The sequence below is a fragment of the Hippoglossus stenolepis genome, chromosome 4 (assembly GCF_022539355.2).
Source record: "Hippoglossus stenolepis isolate QCI-W04-F060 chromosome 4, HSTE1.2, whole genome shotgun sequence".
NCBI lineage: Eukaryota > Metazoa > Chordata > Actinopteri > Pleuronectiformes > Pleuronectidae > Hippoglossus > Hippoglossus stenolepis.
This window is the reverse complement of record NC_061486.1, coordinates 20904337-20924778: the sequence shown is the minus strand read 5'-3', so window position 1 is coordinate 20924778 and position 20442 is coordinate 20904337. Positions and strand designations below refer to the sequence as shown.

General features: G+C 39.8%; 1 protein-coding gene across 2 annotated transcripts; it reads right to left on the bottom strand.

Annotated features, from left to right (window-relative positions):
• Positions 1-567: 567 nt before the first annotated feature.
• si:ch211-213d14.1 (uncharacterized protein C11orf53 homolog) lies at positions 568-20202 on the bottom strand. 2 transcript variants are annotated; one of them, XM_035153440.1, is made up of 6 exons: positions 20115-20202; positions 17209-17482; positions 12432-12532; positions 4774-4813; positions 4259-4551; positions 568-2321 (listed from the first exon to the last, which is right to left on the bottom strand). In XM_035153440.1, the coding sequence occupies exons 4-6, from the start codon at positions 4778-4780 to the stop codon at positions 1890-1892; spliced, it is 732 nt and encodes a 243-aa protein (XP_035009331.1). In that variant the 5' UTR covers positions 4781-4813; positions 12432-12532; positions 17209-17482; positions 20115-20202; the 3' UTR covers positions 568-1889. The 2 variants fall into 2 exon arrangements, with proteins under 2 accessions (XP_035009331.1, XP_035009330.1); XM_035153439.1 differs by lacking the exons at positions 17209-17482; positions 20115-20202 and adding an exon at positions 13386-13593.
• Between the last annotated feature and the right edge of the window lie 240 nt (positions 20203-20442).

The following is a 20442-nucleotide window of genomic DNA, read 5'->3' as shown; positions in this document are numbered from 1 at the left end:
ACAGAGTTTGCCGCTCACTGCATCACACACACACATGTGCTTCTTCTTCACTCCTCTCCATTACAGCCACGTTTCTCTCCCTCTGTCTGCAGCTCTGCGGCTCCTCTGCTCCTGAAGCCGCGGTGCTGGGGCGCCACCTAGTGCTCAAACACCACCACGTCCTCTACCCCTGTGGACATGAAGCCAACCTGAACAGTTTGTCCAGCACTGAAGCCTCATGACACGTTTACTGCAACTGATGAGAATGATATAGACACACACACACATATATATATATGTATACAGAGGGTGAGCAGAGATATATAGTTTAAGGATTGTTTGATTTTTACTGCGACTACAGGTGATTTCTGGGAAAAGGAAAACATTGAGCTCACAGACAAATAAACCATGACAAATAAGTCAAAAGTGAGTGTTAAGACAATAAGCTTGAACATGTCTGATACACATTTGTAAGTTGCTTGATTAAAACAGCTCCAGGAAAGACAATGTTTTAACATGTAAAAAAAAGTATATTATAATTTTGTATTGTGTCTATGTAGCATCTATAACAGATGAATAACGATTTGATGGATGTTTGATATCATTTGATTTATCTAATCATGTCATCTGTAGTTTCACACATACATAGTAAAAACTGGCCTGTGAATAATCTGTACACGTGTACATAATAAATGTTTTGTAACACATCTTAAATTGAGTGAATATGTGAATATAGTCAAATTAGAAATTTGTCCCCAAAAATATTTACCCTCTATCAGGATACTAAGAACATTTCCAAAAATGTCTTTAATGCTTTATTACACACATTAAAACTGTAGTTTTCTGCAGATTCTATGCATATCTTATTTTATATTCATAAAAGTATTTTTGAGTGATTCATTGACATTTGAACATACAAATAGCTCATGTAAGTGATACAGCATAACTCACTCTTTGAACGCTATATAGACAGGGTTAAAGTGTTAAAGAAATCAGAATAATTACACTTTGGTCACTCCATAACCAGGCATCTTGTGTTAATAAAACAGATCATCAAACTCTCAGGCTTTTAATAGTTTTAGTTCTCCACCTAAATTATATAGGCTAAACAAATGGAGTTCTGTATTATTGTAAATCTACCAATCTCTTTTTTAAAAAGGGCCATGATCATCTTGAACAGGGACCTGCATGCTAAACCACTGATTCCCAAGTGTGTGTTTTTTCTGATACTGGTCATTTTAACCATTTATCCATCAGCTCACTTTTCAGAAATTCCCACTAACAGTTTGTGCCGTGAAAATATTGACTCAGGGTGGTGTCTGGTGCTCATGGTGCTGCAGCGGCAGTTTGGAGTATAAAGATGAGCCTCACACCAATCTGAAATCCAACTTGTATTTTCACCTAAACACAAATACATTACAGGTATACTGTACATTTTACTAAATTGTTTATATATTTTTTCAAATTAGCTGAGCAACTCCACAACATTTCCCCATACCCACTGCAGAAGTTCCCCCTTTGGCAGAGAAACCGTGTACGTCTTAAACGAGTTTAAACATGTAACATGGCTTTTTAAAACAAACACAAACCCTAGTGTCATACATCATAAAAGTGATAATCCTATTTCATCCAGTTTACACCGCTAATGGTTTGTAATTTTTCATTTTATGGCTTATCACAAGTTATTCCTCCACTCTTTATCATATGAATCAAACAAAAATGACAAATAAATAGGAACGTTGCCATCACATCAGGCTGTAATATGGACATATGGACACCTTGATGCTATGGATGCAAAGAAATTGTCCTATTTACAAAACACGTCCCAGAATTGTCTCTGTAATGTCTGTTCAACTGTCTGTGAAACTTCCACCTTCCTCTATATTCTGAACCAGTAGCCTGTCATCCAGTCAGAAGGCCCTCCTGATCTCAAAGGGCGACCAGGGGCTCACCCCATCCTCTTTTGCCCAGGAGGCTTGAGCCTCAACATTGTTTGGGAGGCTGCCTTGGCCGTTGGCCTCCTCCGTAACCATCTTGGACACCAGATCGCTGGCAGGGCTGCTCATATATGGAGGGCAGGCGAAGGAGGAGGAGGGGCTGGTATAGGAGCTGCTGGTTAAAGAGTGGTAGTGGGCTTCCTCCAGAGAGTGCAGGGTGTAGGGCTGGCTGCCTGGGACGGAGCACATGGAGGAGCCTCGGCTGGTGGACCGGTACTGGGAGGGGCTACCCGGGGGCTCTGGACTGGGCATGGAGGGCGGGATGCTGACGGAGGCCAGGCCGTCAGGACATAGAGCCTCCACCTGGGATACTGGCTCTGGAACCGACTGCTCCCATGAGTCTCTCTGAAGTGGAAAGACAAGAGAGGAGAGGATGAGTCATTGAACCATGTATTTCCTCTACTGACTAAAGGAAACGCCCACCATCAGATACTGTAACACTGTCAGGCTCATATGAGAACAGCGGTTCTTTTGTAATAGTGTGATCTCATTTATATGTTCCCTGATTCACTGATGCCAATGAAAAGGCCATTCATGCTGCATTCAATTATGCTTTAAACTTTGGATTTTAAAGTGACAGTTCACTCCATTTGTGAAAAACAACAAATAAAACCTTTTCTGACTCACTCATTGTGCTATCAGATTGGGTTTTATTAGCCCAGATTTTAGGATATTAGTCTTTAAACCTCTATAAGCCTCTACTGCCCTGACACAGTACAGGTGAATACAATTCTGCTAGTGGTGCTTACAAGATTGAAAAAAATATTGCAGTTACAGTTTTAGTAGAACTAACTGTCAAAGGTATAAAGTTCCAGTTAACTTCAAACACTGGACTTCCATAAAGCAATGTGAGACAGATTTAAATAAGATTTTTTATAATAGCATTGAATCAAATGAAATCAGCTGAAGATATAAATGATGAATGAATAAGAGACTGTTTGCCAACACATGCTCCATCACCATCAACGATATGTTAACAACTTGTTTACACTGCCCCCAAGTGGCAAAGGATATATATCAGTTAATACAGTTTTTAAAAAGAAAGGCCAGAATCATGGTGGTCAAGCTCCGACTCAACAGTCTTTCATTCAACCGTCTCATTTCCTCCTAAATGCCCACATCTGTTTAACTGCATACCCCCAGGTTGTAACGCCAAGTTCCCATTGAAAAAAACCCCAAACGCCTCGAGCTCAAACTGAGTTAACTCTGATGACATAAACAGTTATTATCTCATACGTGTTCCTCCAGAACGCAGACATAAACGGCAGTCTTCACAGTCTGAGTAGTGCTCCTCATCATAAAGATGATACGGTTTCAGCTTTACACATAATCTTCTTTTCAAACAAGCAGGGATATTCCCTTAATCTTTTCCAAAATTGGGATAGTGGGCATAGACAGAAACAGATTAACAAAACAGCATTGACACCACCAAAACCACACATTCAGCACTAAAGTGTGGCGTATACACCGTCAAACATGTGTGACCTACAGTACTGCTGTCCTCAGGGACGTCCTGATAGACTATTGGCTAAGATGCATGTGTTTGATTCTGACCAGTGCTCCTCGCTGCACGTCTACTCTGTCACTATCTAACAAATGTAAAATGACACATACAAATGATTATGAAAGTACACATGGAACCAAATGGACCAAGACATGTGGCAAAGCACATCACCCATACTGTAGCTGTTTGTAACTTCACACTACAGAGTTGAGCTGCAGTCAAATGACGGCAGATTTGTGTTTCAGAAGAATGAAACCTGAACTCTTTCTCAAAACACGGAGTGATTAACAGTCAATGCTTTTCTCTAAATATCAGAGAAAACATATGGAGCTTTTCCCAGCATGCACTAGGTTTTAAAGAATGGGTTCATCATTTTCAAATCTAGGTTCCCATATGAACATCGAAACTGTTTTCTGTAGGCTCTCACCTAGCACACACATTCCTCACTTGCTGCACCAATGATGTGGCCAATAAATGTAGTTTCATGGGGAACACATATTTATATGCTTTAAACTAAACATGTTCATTCCCTCTTCACAGCTGTTGGGTTTCTCTTTAAATCTTAAGGTCTCGGCCTTAATATGTTATGATTTGGCGCTTAAAATTGAACTGAACTGAATACCTTTCAGTTTACGTCATTCATTTTTTGCCAGGTATTTTGTAAAGCACTTTGTAACCTTGTTTAGATAAGTGCTATACAAATAAAGTTATTATTATATAATTATCATCTAACTGCTTTATGACACAAACATGCACAAACCCTGATCCCGACTCCTACCAGAAATAGATGCGAGGACTCTCCATTGAAGGGAGGCAGCAGGGACGAGAGGGCCGACGAGGGCAGGAAGGATCCCCCAGAGCTGGAGAAGGCGGCGGCGCCAAAGGCCTCTGGGTAGTAGCTGTCAATAAGGGAGGAGTAGCCGGTCATCGTGGACGGGTCGCAGCCCAGAGGTTTACCCCCGAAGCTGGAGGAGTAGACGTCAGGGGAGAACTGCTTGGTGGATGGACAGTAGTCGGAGTCGGAGATGAAGGGACGCCTCACGCCGTAGTAGCTGGGCAACATGTGAGACCCTGCAGAGAACAATACACATCAAATCTTCATCACGGCAGCAGTACACATCTAACACACTTAAGTTGTGATTCTTAGGATGTGCAGACACCTGACCCAGAATGTTAACTGGGGTCAGCCGAGTATTACTCAGAGTGATAATGACAGATTGTGTTGGCAGATTTATTTTGCAGGCAGTGAAGAGTGAATGATGAAGATGTTCTACTTGATCAGCAGAGTCTCACCTGGCATCTGGACAAATGAAGGCGGAGTGGTGGATCCCCCCTGTGCCAAAAGAAATGGGAGTGGGAGTGAGCCATGCAACCTGGGTGGTAACTGTGATGTTTTAATAACCTGATGTGTGAAGGTGTAGATAAAAGTGTGACAGCAACATTACGAGAGAGGAGAGAAAGCTTCATTTCTTTCTCACGCGAGGTTTTAATGTTCTTAGTCATATTTGATTTCACAATTTCGCTTTTTAATAAAGTGCCACTATTCATTAAGACAGTTTTTTGTAACATCTCTTTTCATAATAATGTCGGCTAAACAACTGTTACCAAAATGTAGCCGGTTAGCGCCTGTTAGCTCAAGAAGGGGTCCCCAACAGTGCCAGAATCTTGAGACCCCCAGTAACCCTGGAGGTGGTTGAAGCACACAACGGATATTGATTTGATTTGCTGTGGTGCTGTAAACTAAACTGGTGCATCTGATGCCGTCACTGATCTTTCATAATCACCTCAGGCGTCATGTGGGGACATAGAAAACCATTTTTTATTTCTTTTTTATTTGGTTTGGTTTTATTTCTAATTTAGCAACTATTTTTTAAATCTCTTGTAACAATTTTCCCTTCTTTTGTTTTAATCAATTTCTGGATGGCATCTCGCCAAACTATCGTGTTGCTTTTCTGAAAAATAATTTCACGAATCGTTCCACAAATTTAATTTATTCATGTATAATGTTTCACACACTTTATTTATGTGGCTATTTATTTAATAATTTCTTATTCATTTATTTACTATCAAGCACTTGGAGGCTCCATAAAATGTAAATGAATCCAACTTTGATTTCACAGCTACATCCACACCTCCTTTATATACAACATGAACCTATGGCTACAGATTATAAATTCAACACCTTACACAAACGTGTGTATGTACATTGTTATACTTTTAAAAATAGCATATTTACATTTAAATTCAGATGCTTGGACAAAATAAAGACAAGTCCAGGATGTTATTTGTAATAAGTATAAGGACACCTCCATTCACACAAAAATAATACAAAAAACACTCCCTACTCATTTGTGAAATACGACCAATTTTCTCAACTTAAATTCAACATGACATGGAGATATGTAAAATGGTAAATGGTCTGTATTTATACTGCACTTCTCTAGTCCTGATGACCACTCAAAGCTCTTTACAGCACAGTTCACCATTCACACACACATTCATACAGGGCATCTACTGTATCTGCAGCACGTTCTCTATGAGAAGGGCTAATGTTGTGGTTCAGTACCTTGTCTATGCATGTGGATGGACGACAGAGGACAGTGCAGCAACTACATAGACATAAGTGTACAGGCCTAGGAATCAGCACAATCCCAATAATACAGAATAAATAATATAGATGGGGTAATTCAATTGGTATTATAATTATTGTTATAATTGTTGTTAATATTATCATCATTGTTATAAAATTAAGAAAGAAAATAATAGAAATGTAGTGACAGCACAGGGTAATTAAACAGTGACACAAACAATGACACATGTTGTCCTCTCACCAGAAGTCCACAAACATGTATGTGAACAGTAACAAGTGGAAAGTAAGATCACATTTAAAAGTAGAAGTAGAAGACGGGGGTGAGGTTCTCGCCATCTGGTCTAAATTTGTGGATTTGATCCAAATTCTTTTTATACGTTTTAACCAGAATAACAATTTTCCATTCCATTTTAACTGTTTCCTTAGATCTAATATTTATCTATATACTGTATTGAGATATATATATATATGATAAATAAAGAATATTAAATTGTTGTTACTTGCCGTGTTAATTGTCATTGAAAGGGGTTTAAACAAATTAAGTCCTACAGTATCGAAGTAAAATTATGTCTGTATTATTATTATTAAGTTTTTTTCCAGGTTTTTCTTTTTTTAAGAATGAACAGTATGTCAGATATAAGATTAATCATCGTCTCCTGCTCAGATGATACATGTCAATAATCATGTGATAATTTAAAGTTGCTCTTAAATGTTACTCTGACAGATCCAATATTTTATCTAATATTTTTAATCTCACTGTAGGCTCTTAAAAATAAATATTAAAATTCCCTGGACAACTTGTCGATTCGTTAACTTATGAATTATTTCAGGGAAATTGTAATCCTTAAACACGCTTTCAATCCGGGACAATATGAAATATTAAAACAGACAAATCCATCCTTATTTCCACAGAATTTTGCCTCAGTATATTTGGAATTTTTGGAAACTTTGTAACTCTGCATCAAAATTTTAAATAAAGTCATGAGTTTGAACAATTTTGTCAGAACATCAGCAAACACAATGGAGAGGTTAAATCCTCGTGTTCCATCATGTTTGCTCATCATTCCCATACAATCTTGAATTAACAAATATATTTGATTAACATTAATGAAATGTTCTAACACTTTCTAACATTTTCATTCCTGCAGTTTCAGTCGGAGCACAGTGCAGAGACGTGCGGCGCAGGGTCCGAAGGACAAGGTTGGCCATGACAGGCTTGTTTGCATATTGCTAGCATGAAAGAGTTGATATTAAGCCTGTGTTGGCAGGGAGGCAAGCAAATTTTGAGGGCAGAATTTGAATGTAATTTGCCAGTGCCAAGACTTCCTCATGGAGCCCAGGTACGGCTCAGTGCATCTCTGAAGGCTGCGTATGGAAATCAGCACACTCAAGCTCCGACAGTCAGACAATGTGTGTATGTTTGTGGGGGGTGGGGGTGATGATGATGGCTCTACTTCACCTTATATCACAGAAGAACTCTTCCTATACCAATGTAATTTATAAATGTATTTCATACTAGTAAGAAAACAAGCATCTTTTTAAAGAATACTCTTACTTGAAACATACAGTTCCACCAAGTTCTCAGTTTTTCACAACTTTGTTTTAGAAAATTAACCATATTACATATTGTTTTTGTTCTAATCCATTGTGTTGTATTTTATCTGACACGCTTCCATGCAGGAATAATTAGTTTCTAGATGATAAGAATTAACATTGGTGTTGCTTTCTACCACTGGAGGCAGCTCTTAGTGAGTAAAAGAATGAAGTTTGAACATGCAAAGTTGCTGCTAAACTGCAGTTTATTGGCCATGTAGTAGTAGCAAAAGCTTACATAGCCCCTTGAGTTCAGAGCATTGACGTCAAGTTTAGCCATTTGGTGAACTTTTACCAACAGAAACATCACAAATATGAGCCTTGAAGAGGCTTCTACATCACACACAAATTACTTTGTCACTGTCGTGGATCATTTATGTAATATCAGCATGTTTGGGCAGTCCACTTTAATAACGATGTTCTGAGTAAAGAGAAATGATTTAAGATCTTTATATTATCACTGAGAATCTCCGTGTTCCAACATGAGGAAACTCTCTCTGTGGTCAGAGTTTGCTCTTCTTACTCAAAGGCCTTTTATTCCCAGGGATGAAAGAGAAGCATTAACTAACAGAAAGACGTTGATGGGTGTTACTGTGTGCCTCTGTGCATCATTAGGTCTCCATGCATCATTTATAATCATACGAGTGAACGTTGCACCGAAGAGATGCTGAATTGCAGGTCAGATAGAGACGGGCGACAAATTAAAGGTGAGTGAAAGTAAAGAAACCATAACAATAGTAGAACAATAGCAATAACTGAATGGCACATTTTAGCTCAGGTATAGAAATGCTGTTCATTGCTGGGGCAGGAATGGCAGGAGCTTCATTTATGAAGATGTTAACTGTGCGTTTCAATAGACTAAAGTAACATCTGCATTTAGATTTATGGACGTTAAATAGGATTGGAAATTGTGGACAGCTGGACATATTTAATGACCATTATTGACATAACTCCTCCATTACTTGTAAATTCCTGATGACTCAAAAATAAAACGCCATTTCAGAGTTGGAACTACTTCTTTGTCCGTCTTTTGCCTATTCATACAATATTGTGCAAAATTTGACAATAATTGTGGACAGACCTACAAACTATTGACAAATTTACACTTACTGTCTGGTACTTCCACTCAGACTGCTAGGAACCTGGGTGTGACACTCGACAGCCAACTCTCTCTTACTGCCAACATTACTGTAACAACACGTTCCTGTCGATTCATGCTGTACAACATCAGGAGAACACGCCCCCTTCTCACTCAGAAGGCGGTGCAGGTTCTGGTCCAGGCTCTGGTCATCTCACGCCGAGACTATTGTAACTCCCTCCTGGCAGGTCTACCTGCTAGTGCCATCCGACCTCTGCAGCTCATTCAGAATGCAGCAGCTCGACTGGTCTTTAACCTAAATTCACTCACACTACTCCCCTCCTCCGCTCCCTTCACTGGTTACCGGTGGCTGCCCGCATCCGTTTCAAAACATTGGTACTTGCGTACCGTGCTGCAACGGATCGGGTCCAGTCTACATCCAGGACATGGTCAAACGTTACACCCCAGCCCGTCCACTCCGCTCTGCTTCGGCCAATCGGCTTGTTGCTCCCTCACTGCGAGCTAAACACTCAACAAAATCACGACTGTTTGCTGTCCTGGCTCCTAAATGGTGGAATGAGCTCCCCAATGACATCAGGACATCAGAAAGTTTACACATCTTCCGCCGCAAACTAAAAACACACCTCTTCCGACTATACCTTGAATAACATTTTTAAAAAATAACAATTTAGTAGCACTTAAAAATAGCACTTTGTAGTTTTGCTTTTTTGAAGAAATTGTACTTTCTCTATTCTTGTTGTTCTGGGTTTGTACCCTCATGGTTGAATGCACTTATTGTAAGTCGCTTTGGATAAAAGCGTCAGCTAAATGAAATGTAATGTAATGTGGTGGTGATTTGTATGCTGCACATATCGTGGAATTGCATGTCCTCTTTCCCCAACCCCTTTGATAAACATCTGTCAACTTTGGGAGCCACATAATTGTGAGAAACAGGAGCTAGTGACAGTGACAATGCTACACAAGGCAGAGTCACTAGGTCGGCTCCAGAGTGACATGACCTGTGTGTGTCCAAAAACATCAACGGACCACATAGGTTTAACTTAAAGCAACACTATGTAACCGTTACTGAGCAACAGCGCCCTCTGCAGCCACACAGTGATTATTTCTGTTTGGCTCTGTGACCGAGCAATTAAGTGGTTTTCATATGGAAAAAACTCTGAGCTAACAGACACATTTCCTTTTTCAGCTTATTCTACTCCCTGAGCTAACGGACACATTTCCTTTCTTGGATAACAAATATTTTCCATCCATGAATGTTTTCACTCTGTTTCATGCACAAAAACAACTTGTTGATCTCCCCATCAGCTCTCTCAGTTAATTCTAGGAAGCTCTCTGCGTCCTGTCCATGTACTAATGACACTGCCCGTAAGCATTTCCATACACCACAAGGAATGAATGGTTCGATTGGTAGGAAAGTTCTTGCTGTGTTTTGTCCGAGAGACATGACAGCATATACATCGCTCCCTGACCAATCACCATTTGCTGTCTCTTATGACATCATCGTAATTTTTTGTACCGCTACTTAGTTCCAAGAATGTTAACAAACATGGCGTACTAAGTGACGTGTATGATATTGGCTGTGTTTTGATTTGACGAGCCTAAAAGCCTTCCCTCTGTTTCACAGTAACAACATGCGACACCAACAACACCATTCCTCTTTCGCTTCGCCATGTCTAGATATGTGTGCGTGGCCAGTGAAGCAGATTTCTCCCATGAGGCTGGTGCCCATCCGATTCCCTACAGGTCCAGCAGCGATGGACCTGGTGTCATGTAGTCTGAACCCTGCGTTATACAGCTCTCTCCACCATCATCATCAAAACACCCAATGAGGGAATATCTATTGGAAGAAACATCTATTGCAGTTCAGAGCACTGAAGCTGCTTACTTTGACATTCATGTTGATATTTCCTTTTCTTTGTCACCCATTTCTACCTGAATTACAACCCAATATGGTGAACGATGGCCTACATATTTAGTGTGTGCCAGTTTGATTAGATCCAAGTTGTCTGTTGGAACAGTCCCAGTCTAACTGCCTTAATGTGAGACTCTGGCTGTAACAGTGAACATTAAAACATAGAGTTACAGTAGAATAAGTAGTGAACAGTCATACATGGCTGTAAATATCTAAAGTTATCCACCATTAGCTACTCATCATATTAGACTTGAGTTAATTGCTTATTAACTCAATTTTAACTTGTCAAAAATTACATAGAGTTCACCCTAATGCAGATTTTGTATCTAAAGCTGCAACTTCATTGTCAAAATACCTGAAGTAGGACACATTAAACCTTTAGTTGGAGTTTTGGAATTTTATAATAATTTGAGAGGATTTTTGACATCTGTTAAGCTGTCATTCCAGTGGTTAGAGTGGTTGTCATTCCTCTTTTCGAGACTCATAGGCACAAGCTGTTGTCTCGTCCGTGGACTCATTGACCCCTGACAGAGACAACTCTTTCCTCTCCAACCCACTGCTGCCTCCACATGAATGAACATATTATTTCAAGATGGAGCTCATCATGTTCCAAACAAGACACAGTCACAATACTCTGCTCCGTTTATATCAGAGTAGAAACTAGCCTGAGCTTGTTCAAGAGGCAGATAAGGACAACAATGCCTTAGCAATACCTTTCATGTAGTCATCTGATGAACTTTGAATCATATGCAGTTGAAGTTATTGTTATAAATAAATCTTTAGGAAAAATTCAAGAAAACCAATTCTCAGGGGTTTATAAATTTTGACAAAGAATGGAGCTCTACATCCCTCCACATCACAGTGCATCAACCTGGTGGATGATATCTTTTTTCTACATGCACTCAAGTTACAAACCTCTACATTGATATTTCTATTACATACGCTGCATTAGAGAGGGGTCATTTTGGGACTTTCTCTTTGTTAAATCTAATTGTATTTCCTCTTGTGTCCTTCACACGGTCCCCTCATTACCTGAGTGGTTAGCGGGCTGCATATCTATAGAGTGGACATGCCGATGCTAAACAGAAACCAAACAGTGAACACTGTTGTGTGAAAGCCTTTTGACAGGGAGTTTGTGGAAAATGAAAAGCCCATCTTGCTTGTGCATGCAGACGTCTATTTCTCTGACTGCATGTGTCCTGAGGCAACAATAGGAGGTTTGTCTGCGGCCTGAACACGGCAGAGGACAATGTTAGCCGGCAGGTGTGCATGGATCAAACTTTGCATAGACAGCCTCCTACATTGCCCTTTTTCTGGCTCTCTATGCTCCTGGTCCACCTCAATCCTCCCACCACACCCCTGCCTCCACCTCGGGCTGGCTTCTGGGAGATCACGGCCGTCGCCGTTGCGATCATTGTGTCAGTGTTCTTTTGTGAGGTCAGGATGGGCCCTGGCGCTTTGTGTCTCTCTCTACACACACCACGTTCTGCTATTTACAGATTGGCTTTGCGAGCACTTGAGGGGAGCGGAGACAGAGGGGGGAGGTACAGGCGGTCAATGGATCCACCATGGATCGTTGGTCCACAAAACAAGACGAAATGTAAACAAGGAGAAGAGATTCTTTAAAAAGCGACCTCTTAATTGTGTTGCCCAACAGAATGTCAACTGTGGCTGTGCTGTTTGGTTTGGGAGACAAATGAAGTGGGAAGAGACAAGAAGGAACAAAAGCAGAGCAGTTTAGAGGAGATTGTGCTTACACTGTATCTGGGCCCATTTGTCTGTCGGGATCTCTTCTCTGCCAGCAGGTCTTTGACTGTATGCTTGACTCTGACGCCTTGGTACACTCGCTTCGAATATTCTGGACAGAAAAGAAATACAAAAAGTGTGAATACACATTTGATACAAATCCAGAAACAGTTTGACCTGCAACAAAAGTTCATACAAATTTTCATCCATTCCCACAAATGTGTGTTCATTTGAATGTTTCACAGTTCTATGCATATAGGCGAATTACTCTTTGGGATTGGTGTGTAAATGTCATGGAAATTGATTTTGGTCGATGCAAATGGACTAAAAAAAGATGCAATTTACAACAAACACTCGCTCACAAACTGAATGAAGACCGGAGGGGTAATGATGGCTTTGCATCATAACAGCAGATCATTTGGTATAACATTGCTTGTCACAAATCTGAAACGTGTGCTGGTGTGATTTGGGGACATTCCTAGGAAGCAGGAGCATTAATGAGAATGCAAAATGTAATATGTAGATGGATATTGCATGCAAAAAAACCAAAGATCCCAGATTACTCTGACCTTACGTGGTCACTGAGAAAATATGAAAAAGTGAAACTAAATAGCATTCTGTAAATAGTTAAAATATAAGTTATGAATGATATTAATTAGCATGCAAATGTTCAAATATCAAACATGGATACATGTAAGAATTTAAACAAAAATTACTTTTCTCCTTGTTCATACATTTTTTGTTCTATTGAAACTAAACTGACCAACTTATTATGAGATATTAGCATCAGCAAAGGAGACTGTTCATGTCATCAAATAATTGTCAAGATACACTTTAAACTGTTCCTATTACATTTCTTCACATGCACTTAATTCATTAATATAAAAAGAAATACAGATGCTATATATATATATATTCAGCAACAACCAGAGTGACAGCAGTATATATGAACAAGTGAGTCTCACCTGTGTCCATGATGCTGTAGAGCAGTCTGATACACACAGCCACTCACACAAGTACACACATATATGCACACACACAAACACACAGGCAGGCCTCTCTGTTGTCCCTCTGCTCTATTTGCCTACAGTAGTTGAATCCCTGCGTGCAGCACCATACTGAGTGGTGTGGCGTGCCACGCTATAAGCTTTAACCACGCTGTCAGGAGGGCAGGGACACATGGAACATGCCACCTCACACTGCAGTCATGAGGAGGCAGCTTTTCAAAATGACCTTTATCTATTTGTTTAAATGCAAATGTTTGGTAGGGACGTTTTTTAGTCCATTTGCATCTGCAGTCAAGATTAGGGGATGGAAGCATCAGGAGCGTGGAACAGGGACTGGGAAGCAGCATTTCACTCCTGCCTGAGCCCACTCATCACCCAAAGTTAAGAGGACATAATATTTCCAAGATTTAATTGTAGCTGCAGTTTTCTCACTGCCGGTTTGTGGAATAGAGTCTGTTTCAGTTTGAGCTGTGGCATCTTTGGAATAAATAAAACCTCAAGAAGAACTTACCAAAGCCAGAAGTCTTAATCAGACAATTGATACAAAACTTTTTTATAAGGACATTATTGAAGAACAAACTAGAATGGCACTCAGTAGAGCACATACCTCCAGTCAGGCTGTACCAAATTCCATACACTCATCAGTCCCCTAAATATGGCTGATTTTTTCAACATGATCAATTAATTATTCCCTGGGAAAATATTGAAAATGTCCATGAAGTTCTATCTCACAATATTAGGGAAAGTAAATAGAAAAACCTGGATTCGCCCCCTAAACTGGATCTACACCAAATTATCAAGAGTTCTTTCCTGACCCACACCACATCATTCCACCAAGTTTCATGGTGATCTGTTCAGGTGTGTGTAATATTGTTAAAAAATAAAATAAAACAATGAAGAGAGGTGGAAACATAACCTCCTTGGTGGAGGTAATGAGCTGGAGCCTTTACTAAACTAGCATTAGTAAAGCTCCCATCTGACTTTTTAAAGGTATCCTGGCAGAACCTCACTGTGTTTTCTCCCTCAGACTGAGTCTCCTCTTGTAAAACTACCAGCATCAATGCAAATTCACATAGGTTTCCAATACCTACATTATTTACATTTTCACACAATTTCATATTAACACCATATACAAATTAAAGTGGCACAATTAAAGACTGCTTGGATTTGCATACAGCTGGAGTTGATACTTTTAAATAGTGATCCAAACACTGCTTCTAAATGTCACAGTGACCACACATCCTTAACGTACGCTCAGTTAAACACCTCCCGCGTCTCCCATGCTGACTGTATGAGCTGAATCACAGTGGTGCTCACTTTTTTAACACTAGGTTTATTGTTTTTTCCACATTTATAACAAATAAAAGCTGGCTACATTAAAAGATATGCAATAAAGGAAAAAACCATGAACCATGAACAAACAAACAACAAATAGTGGCTCAGATTCAAATAGGGTTCCCACATTTTCTAGAATTGGTCTGTTTTCATATTGTATGTACATGTACGGTACTCTAATGGCACCAAGTCGAGGAGCACTCTCCGCCAGCCCTAACAGTCGGCACCTTTTCATTAATCCATCGTAGTAAAATGTTCTTCCTTGCAGCATAGGTAAGGAAGCAATACAATCTCATGTTGCTTTTTGATATTACCAATCTACCTGGGAGGTCCAGAATGAGGGACACTGGGTCCATCTCCAGCTATAAACCCAATATTTTTTCCATTTCAGATAAAACACCAGACCAATACCAGTGTAGTTTACAGCATGAACAAAGACAGTGAGTTAATGAACCAGTGTCCGTTTTGCATTGAAAGCACATGGGTTAAAGAACCAGATTAAAATAATGTCTACGATTGGGAGTAATGTGCAATCTATGTATAATCATGAATTTCATTTCTTCAGTACGATTACAAACTGGAATTTATTTGTTATATCTCCAAATAACTTCCCAGTTTTCACTGTCAATTGTGACTGAAAGTTCCTTCTCCCAGGTGCAGATCAGCAAGGGATGCAGTACTCAAAGGCTTAAACTGACAGACATCCTACCTCCTGTTTCGAGTTTCAACTTCTCAATAGGGCATACTTTAGGGTTGTCAGTTATTGTTGTGTCATGTAATATATAGTGGCGCATCTGCAGATAGCGAGGGATACCAAATTTAACAATCATATGTTCAAATATCATTATCATATCGTCAGCGAATAAGTCCTTCAGTCTAACAATGCCATTTTTAACCCACCGCTTAAACCCAGCATCCAACAGCCCAGCCTTCAGTGTATTGAGCGTGACAGGGTTATCACAAATCGCTTTTATTGTTTTAACTTCATAAAAAAAATAGCAAGTCCCTTAGTGGATATTTCGAGAGAAAGGACTCAATACCCAACCAGACAGAAGTGTGCTCAGCTTGGATCCAATCATAAAGCGGAGCCCACGTAATGTATCAGATTACAGAAATGCTGCCACTCGTAAACTGACACCAATGACTGTTGAGGTAAATAGTGACCGACTGCAGCCACAGACTGGAAGTGCACAACAGCTCCACCTAGCTCAGGAGCTGACAGTACACACACTGGACTGAAGATTGTCCACGTGACTAAATGTTGAGTACATTCCGCTCCCTGTGTGACAGTGGCATGAGATGAGGGTGCAGCAGTACACAGGAACAGTAAGTAGACTGTGCTGCTCTGTACTCGCTGAACTTTCTCTGTAGGCTACAGTATAACACATTACAAAGCACTGGGAGCTAAAATCAGTTAATATATAACCAAAAGCCATAATTTGGTGTCTGCATTTTCAAAGGTTAATGATTAATATTTGTTAATGAAACTTAAATGTAAATCCAACCAGTTTGTTAAAGTTTTTTGTGTGTTACAATTTGTAAATGTGACTGCAGAGACAAAGCATTTTTAAACTGTTGAAAAATTCAGGATTCAAGAGGTTACTTCAAGTGAGTATATGAAGTAACTGTGTCTGAGCTTGTGTGTTGTGCCTTTTACTACAGGAAGGTACTACAGGCTTCAGCAGCCAGTTTCTTTTCTAGGCAAGATTGAATCTAATACAACTCACAGATACCTTTGGTCTTTTGTGGTGTGCCACGATATTTGCAGATGTCTTTCTGTATTGCCGCTGCAGCTTTAAACTATATCACTACACCAGTTGATGCTGGAGAAAATGCACGTAGTTTGACGGAGCTAATTAAACGTATATGTTTGGGGAGTATTGGTACATATATAGGTGGGAAATGGGTTTAAAGCCTTTAGTTTCACTAGAAGGAGCTGTGATGAAATCGCTTTAAGACGTGTCTGGAGACAAAGTTTCAAAATGAAAAGAATCAAGGGCGAGGCATAATAAACAAGTAAGTATAAAGCTGCAGCCTGCTCTGCATCTCTGCTGTTGGCCAGTTTGTTTGGTTATTTTAAATGTCCGCCGTTAACATGACAGTTTTAGCAGTGCAATGTTTTATTTTCTCTTCCTCCACAGGGTGTATAGAGAGTACATTCCATGGTTTTACTGCAGTACAGTTTTGCAGGTGGCAGCTGCTCCCCCAACATTTTAGCAAGACTTTGAGTTTTGAATCACTGTTCAAACAGCATCTCTCGAAGACTCTACATAGCACAGCGGGTCCCTGAGCTTTCTGTCTATTCTTTCTCATATAGAGATAGTCTTTGATGCCAGGGATTGCAGCACGCCCACGCCCCTGATCCAGCCTGTCAGCTTACATTGAACTCCAACCTGTATGGTCCCACTGGGAAACATAGACGAAGGCTCGGTCACTAGACACTCACCAGTTAGCTCCCCTCCCAGGTTCGGCTCCAGGACAGTGCTGTGGCGAGGTGACACAGTTCCAAAGGCTATGAGTCGCTCTTAGTCTGGCCTCTTCCCTGGAACAACTTTTCCAGGGGCCAATGCTCCCAACAAGTCAGCTTCCAGGATCACAGAGGCACACAAACCCCTCTACCATTTTGAGGGGAAGCTTGCACCTGCATGTCATAAGGACCAAGAAGACGCTGGACAGATTATCATCTGGCCTTGGAATGTCCCAGGATCCCCCAGGATGAACTGGAAAAGAGTATATTATTAGAGAGCATATGATAACCAAACTAGAGGAGAGCTCCTTATTTAATTTGCATTGTTTTACCTCCTTTTACCAAGTGTCATGGAAAGGTTAAACTGAGAGTCTAAACGGAGAAGCTACATGACTACGCTAATCAATTAAAAAAGGAAAAGCAGTGGACTATTTCAATTTTAACAATTTATTAATGGATTTATATTTCATTGGTAAATGTTCTTTATAAGGCCATACAAGTCACCATAGCTCAAGTATTACTGTAATGTTAATAACTACAGTCTGCCATGTGCACAATGCAGCTCGCGATTGTGTTGGAAGAAATACACAAAGATGTAGTATAATTCTGTGGACAGTATGATCACATTCATGGCAGTGTATAGGTTACACCTTGTGTTATTATCCAGATACAAATAAAAAAAATAAACAGAAAGCTGGAGGGAATTGCTGCAGATATTGTTTGGTATTTACAGTAGCCAATTGAATTAAACTACCAACTCAACATAGTCACAAGGAGGAATTACCAGAAAGCGTTAGAATTGGACGCAGAATGAGTAAATCACCCTGAGTCAAACAGTTTGAAGTGTTTTACAAGAAAAGAAAAGACAGATTTAGATCTAGAAATACTATGATGTCGTTGTAACACAGGGGCCCATAAATAAACTGGGGGAACACGTTTATATTTCACTTAACTTTAAACAGTTTATTTGCAGCATTAAATTCATTCAGTTTGATTCATTTGGGGAAAGTGAAGGGGATTTCCACAAGAAAAGTCACAATAAACACTTTCCATCCACCACAGTGTTTCCAGATCAACATTGGGTTTCCAGTGAATTTCAAGAGAAGACTTCCGTGTCGATAGCAGCATTGTGGCTCCCTGCACTTTTGTAATGGGATGACTTTATGTGTACAGACAACAGTGTGGAGTTTGTTTTAATAAGTTAATGACTCGGAGATAAGAGGGATATAACCCCCCCCCCTGAGCAACGGACAGGACAGAAGAGGAAGGAAAAGATCCAACTGTGCAGCATGGTGTCTCATTCTGACAGGGACATGTTGAGGCTGAACAATTTGACTCTCTAGACGGGCTCTTATGTCTGTAGTTTCAATCTCGGCTCTTAGTCTGGTGAATATATTACACCACCATGAAAGCTTTCCCATACGATCATGTAAATAAGCTTCAAAATCTCTGCTAGCTGTTTCATCTGGTGAAACGACAGACAGAACATCTGAGTGCACTGTAGGCAGCATGTGAACAAAATACGGTGAGGGCTTTAATAGGGGCTGGGCAATGTTCATAATTATTGCAATATCATTTTCATCAAAATGAAATAAACCTATATATTTCAATATACTGCTCATGTGGGGAGAAGGTATAAACACATAATTGATCTACTGTAAAATAACGTGTGTGTCATTCTCTGCCAATGAAGAGTTTAAAACCACAACCTTCACTCAGGAGAAAAAATCAGTCTTTAAACTTTAAAAAATGATATTGTGACCATTGACGTGATAATTGTAATAATAGTTATAATTCATTTTACAGTTTTGGGCCATATCATCCAGATCTATAGCTGTAATGGCAAAACTAATTTAAACACTGATTGAAACACCCACTAGCCAACCATGGTTTACTTTATGAAATTAAATATATACACAATATCAACTAGGTAAATGCAGGAATGCTGAAAGAAAGAAGGAAGACTGATGGAATAAATGAAGGGACCAAATCATATATTCATTTGGGATTTGATGACAGAAAACAAAACAAGCACGAGAAGTAATGTGTTACTAATGGTACTTCCATGTTACAGTTGTGCTCGTCACACTGGATCGGCCCTTTCGGACTGATCCAACCCACAAGGCTGCGTCTGGACAATTTGAATCTTTCATTACCATTTAGATTCATTCATTAGACAAGCCTATGAAATGAAACATTCCCATGTTAAAATATATATAAAACGGTAAAATCAGTGATACATAATTTTGTTGAGTTGAGTACTTACATTAAACTAAGTGTTTCCTCAAAGTAAGGTCTGTTTCATTTGGTCACATGCTCCACTGCGCATGCGCTATATCCGCAGTTATCTGCTTTATGGTTAAGTTTTTTTTTTACATTGAACTTTATATGTTTTTGGTGTTTTTAAAAGAAAATTAAATTAAATTTAACCAGATTAATTATTTTAGTCATCGGACGTCTGGATCTTCTGTTGTCAGAGAAACAAGCTCAGCAAAACTCCGTTCACTTCACAGCATCGGAGAAACACTGATTTTGAAGGTAAGTCTGCTTTATCTGGTGTTTTACTGGGTTAAATAACATGATGCATTTATTCTGATAAGCAAGTAGCGAATATGGACAATTCGGCTGAAATAAAAACCTTCGGAACGTTAAGTTATCAGAGAAACAATTACAGCAAACAGTAGCGTCACTTTGTCTCGCAGGGGGTGAGACGTGCTGTTTTCTCCAAACCGCTTTGGGGAAACACTAACTTTTAAGCTATAACTGCTCTATTCTGTATTTTTACCGGTTTTGTTCTTAGGGTCCGTTTCTGGTGGAGAGGAGGAAAACTGTGCGGTGAATTCGGCTTCAAGTAAAAGAATGATAAACACTCAAGAAATACTAACCAGGAGAAGCTGACTGCAACGACCACAGTGAAGGTGAAGACTACAACTCCCACAATTCCACGCTACTTCCCGCTCAGCCAAATGTTTCGAGAGGGACCCCTAGCGGCAGAACATAACATTTTGTGCTTTTGACCAAAGCAGTTGAATCTTGAATTGTATCACATATTTGAAATTGACAATAAAGAAATCAATCGCATCAGAAGATGAATATTCCCAGTGCAGCTGCAGGGGCCTCGTTCTGACTGCTGTGTTCATCCCTTCATTGTGTCTAACAGAACCCGGCATCACTAACACTATGGATGATTCAAATACAGTTCCAGCTGTTTAA